The sequence below is a fragment of the Sapajus apella genome, unplaced genomic scaffold, assembly GCF_009761245.1.
Source record: "Sapajus apella isolate SASKATOON/1434 unplaced genomic scaffold, GSC_monkey_1.0 scaffold280, whole genome shotgun sequence".
NCBI classification, from domain to species: domain Eukaryota; kingdom Metazoa; phylum Chordata; class Mammalia; order Primates; family Cebidae; genus Sapajus; species Sapajus apella.
Window position 1 is genome coordinate 139,518 of NW_022437220.1, and position 4,893 is coordinate 144,410.

Consider the following 4,893-nt stretch of genomic DNA (forward strand, 5'->3'; position numbering starts at 1 on the left):
GCTCTGCGCGCGCGCACACACACACACACACACACACCCTCCCTCCCTGAGGCCGGCCAAGCTCTGCGCGTGCACACACACACACACACACACACACACACCCTCCCCGAGGCCAGCCAAGCTCTGCACGCGCCCACACACACACACACACACACACCCTCCCCGCGGCCGGCCAAGCTGCACACACACACACACACACACCCCCACACCCTCCCCGAGGCCAGCCAAGCTCTGCACACACACACACACCCACACACCCCTCCCCGAGGCCGGCCAAGCTGCCGGTCTAAAGTGGGGACATCCCGCAGGACGACCCCTGTCTGGCCCGTTCCTCGGTCCTCCCTGGAATTCCGAGCGTCGCGTCGCCTGAAGGAACTGGCCGCCCCGAAGATTCGGAGCAACATGTGGAGCGTGAGCATGTCTGAGGTGGGTGCCCCCTGCCCTCGGGCCTCACCCCCACCCAGCGGGCTGGGGAGGGCAGACGGGGAAAGAGACTTGGCCTTGGGAGTCAGGGACGGGTAGGGGGCTCCAGCGTGGCCCGGGGGGCTGCTTTCGTTTGGGAGCTGCTGGTTTGTTTTTTTTTTTGAGACAGTCTGGCTCCGTCCGCAGGCTGGGGTGCCGTGGCGCGATCTCGGCTCACCGCAGCCTCCACCTCCCGGGTTCAAGCGATTGTCCTGCCGCAGCCCCCTGAGTAACTGGGATTACAGGCACGCGCCACCACGCCCGGCTAACGTTTTGTATTTTTAGTAGAGACGGGGTTTCACCGTGTTGGCCAGGCTGGTCTGGAACTCCTGACCTCAGGTGACCCGCCCGCCTCGGCCTCACAGAGTGCTGGGATCGCAGGCCTGAGCCGCTGCCCGGCCCGTCAGACAAGGACATTTTATTTTATTTTACCATTTTAAAACACGATCACAGTAACACCGATAACACTGAAAAATAAACAAGCCGGCTTGTGGCTCAGACCTGAAATCCCAGCACTTTGGGAGGCCAAGGCGGGCGGATCAGCTGAGGTCGGGAGTTCTGACCCACTTGGAGAAACCCCGTCTCCACTAAAAATACAAAACTGGCCCTTGACCTCTCCTGTCTCCGCCCCCACCCTGGGGATGTGGCCTGTCATCAAAATAAGTGCAAATTCCTCAACAAGCCTCCAGGCCTTTGCCAGGGCAGTTCCCGCTGCCTGGAACACCCCACCCACACCCCACCCGTCTGTAACGAATCCTCTGTGCCCAGCTGCTTCTGTTCCTCCGCCAGGCCACCGCTGGGCCACTCTGAGCGGGGCCGAATCCGGAGTCCCCCACCCGAGCCTGTCCGTAGCCGCCCCCCACCTGCACAGGGCCTCCCCTTCCTGGTTTCCTGCGGCCTTTCCCGAGATTGCCTTGCCCTCGGCTTGGCACAGATGGGTGTTGGGATGAATGAATAAACGGCTCACCTGCTTCCTGCCCCTCCAGGCCTGCCCGAATGAAAGGGATTCTGTCCACCTCAGCCCTGGGGCCTGATCTGTGTGTGTGGAGGCCTGGGTGCTGGGGGGCAGAGACGGGAGGACCGCGGAGGGGGGGTTAGATCACAAACACCACGAATCTTTGCTGAGAGATGTGTCTGTGATTTTTACGGGGGAGCGATTTCAGGAAGAAAGGGGACTGAAATTTCACAGTGACCCTGGGGGGGTTTCGTTTCATTGTCTGCTTCCAGCTGAGACCCTCAGGTAGCGCTGGGAGAACGGACAGCCGGGAGCATCTGGGAGGCGTGGGTCGGACCCTGCGTCTTCCCTTTTAGGGAAGAAAACGTCTCAGCAGCCGGCCCTCCTTCCCTCCGCCCTCCGCAGAGGCAGCAGCCGTGGCCAGCTCCTCTCCCGGCAAAGGAGAAGTGGGAGATGTGTGAAGGGTCCCTGCCTACTCCTTACTTATTTTGCAGGCGGACTCCTACACACGCGTCCGGGAGCCAGCCGGCGAAGGGGGAGCAGGGTGCCCGTGAGGGGGGGGGAGGCTGGCTCCAGTCTCAGGTGTCTGGGCACCGCCCAGGTACTTGTCTATGGCGAGGCTGGGGCGAAGGATAGAGAACACGCTTTCGGTGGAGTGCGGATTTTCTGGAAAATGCCGAGCACGTGTGTGGAGATGGGGTCTTGCTGTGTTGCCCAGGTTGGTCTTGAACCCCTGGGCTCAAGGGATCCACTCACGTGGACCTCCCAGAGTGCTGCCACCGCACCTGCCATGACCAAGAATTTACCTCTGAGCAAGTGTGCCAGGGTTCCCAGGGAAGCGTCTGCGTGGCCTCCCCCCTCAGCCACCGTTGTCACGCCTCGTTCCCTCTGTCCGGTGCCGTGGTTTTCGTGACCGTAAAAGGCGTCTGTCTCGCTTTCCCTCACGATTGTTTTCTAGAGCGATTCGTGGTGATTTGTGGAGAAAAAGTGGCCCTACTGCTGGGTGGCCCCGTCTTGGGAATGGGCCACAGTCAGCCCGTGCTGACCCAGGCGGCCGTGCCCAGCTTCCTGGGGTGTGGGCGGTCACTCACCTGCGGGGGCCGCTCCCTATGGGGGGTGTGGGTGGCGACAGCTCACGACACCTCCCTGCACATCATGGGTGAGGGCAGGAGTCCCCCTGTCCGGCAGTCACCTAGCCGGCGCATGTTCACCTGGGCCGAGGGGCCCAGGACTCCCTGAGCTGCTTGTACAAACTCACTCTACCACCAGCCTTCCATGGGAGTCTCTCCCTCCCACATTCTCCACCGGGCTTGATAATGTCAGACTTCCTTGTTGTTGCCAAAGCTGTGAGCGTGGAGTGACATTCTGTTTTAATTTACATTTGCCAACAGCTGTTGACATTAATGGGTCAGAAGACAGTTGTTGACCCTTTAGGGTTCGTCTCCTGTAGCATTTGCTCGGCCCTTTGGGGTTTGTGGTTATTGGTTTGGTGGAGCTCTTTTTATATGATAGTTCCTAATTCTTTGATGAACACATTATAAGCTAAGTTCTTGGCTTTTAGTGTCGGCTGTGGGGTCCTTTTGCCCCAGGGCCCGTGAGCAATCGTGGACTGTTTTACTCCTTCTCTCTCTCTCTGTTTGCAGGTGTCCCGGGTATCCAGGGCAGCCCAAATGGCAGTCCCCAGCTCCCGGATCCTCCAGCTGTCAAAGCCGAGGGCCCCGGCCACCCTGCTGGAAGAGTGGGACCCCATGCCGAAACCCAAGCCACATGTGTCAGACTATAACCGCCTCCTTCACCTGGCCAGTAAGTGAGTGCCTCAGACGGGGCGCCTCTGATGCCCCGTCCAAATCCTGGGGACGCCCTATACCTCTGCCTAGGGCAGGCAGCGGGAAGCTCTCCCCCAGGAAAGAGAAGCAGAAATCACCGGGAGTGTCATCCGGAAGCACAGGGTGTTGTCTGGGCGGGCTTCCTAACAGGGAAAGAAGGCGTACAGGAGAAAGGGTGCAGAGCAGGGGCCAGAGAGCCACGCTACGGTACAAAAGCAGCTTTAAGACGGGTGTTGGCGTGGCCGGGTGCGGTGGCTCACACATGTAATCTCAGCACTTTGGGAGGCCGAGGCGGGCGGATCACCTGAGGTCAGGAGTTTGAGACCAGCCTGACCAACATGGAGAAACCCCATCTCTATTAAAAATGCAAAATTAGCTGAGCCTGGTGGGGCATGCCCTTAATCCCAGCTACTCAGGAGACTGAGGCAGAAGAATCGCTTGAACCCAGGAGGCAGAGGTTGTGGTGAGCCAAGATCGTGCCATTGCACTCCAGCCTGGGCAACAAGAGTGGAACAATGGCTAAAAAAAAAAAAAAAAAAAGCAAAGAGAAATGGGTTTTGGCCTTGACTCCCTTTCTGTCCTTTAGAACAAATTGAATACCCATTTCCCTAACACAGGAGTAATGCCTGCACGCTGCAGAGAAGTTGCTTGGCCATTTAGGTTTACCCTTCCGCATTGTTCTCCCAGGTTCCTGCGGCCTGGTGTTTTGGGTTGTAGATTGGGAGCAGCTCTTTGTATAATGTGGCAACTCTTTATGTAATGTGGCTACTAATCCCTCAGTGAACACAGGTGCCGTAAGTTCTTCCCGGGCTGTGTCGTGTGTTTTAACTTCGCTTGTGGGGCCTTTTCTTGTTTATTATTCTTTTATCCATCCCCTTGACATCTGTGAAATGATGAGTGAAATGCGCGGGAACAGCTGAGTGCCACCATAGCACCGCCTCAGCCGTCCTGCACACACGCGCGCTCACCACAGACACACACGTCCCGGATACAGACGCCGACATGCTGGTGCGTACACGCATGTGTACGTCCATCTGTGTTTCAGATGTGCGTGTAAACGTATGTCCACGTGTGCGCGCGTGTGAGGATGGTGGAAAGTTGTGTTTTCAAGCCGTGGGCTTCACCCAGGCCCGGTCGGGACCAGCATTTTGAAAATGTGCAGCAGACGAGCAAATGAAGAGCACTGAACCGTGGGGCGAGAGCGCGTTTGTGGCTGGGCCGTTTCTCTGCTCACACTTGCCGTGCGGGCTCAGTCACCGCCGCGAGAGTGCCAGAAACTCCGCAGCTGCGGAAGCCCAGATGCTTCCTCAATTCTCAGAGTTCAAAGGGGCCGGGTTCTGGGCACAGCCCTTCCAGCCCCCTTAGGGCCACCAGGGCCCCACTGTTCAGCCCCCTGACCCTGCACACGGGTGTCGGGCAGGCAGGGTGCCGTCCACCCAGAAGGTGCAGGAGAGATACTTGGGGTGAAGAGCAGGGGCCAGAGAAACAGTCACACCCGTACCAGGGTGGCGGTGTTTATATTCATGATGTGTGTGTGTGTGACAGTGTGTGTGTGTGAGTGTGAGTGTGTGTGCATATGTGTGTGTGAGTGGTGAGTGTGTGAGGACAGGCTAAGGCGGTGCTGTGTACCCACGTTTATATTCACCGTGT

The 4,893-nt window shown here is 58.3% G+C and overlaps 1 protein-coding gene across 1 annotated transcript in view; it reads left to right on the forward strand.

Annotated features, from left to right (window-relative positions):
- The window catches only part of THEG (theg spermatid protein), a 14,675-nt gene that overhangs the window by 6,540 nt on the left and 3,242 nt on the right, over positions 1 to 4,893 (forward strand). The window contains exons 6-7 of the mRNA XM_032272046.1: positions 309 to 426; positions 3,061 to 3,220. Coding sequence (XP_032127937.1) covers positions 309 to 426; positions 3,061 to 3,220 — 278 coding nt within the window. The remainder of the gene's footprint in view (positions 1 to 308; positions 427 to 3,060; positions 3,221 to 4,893) is intronic.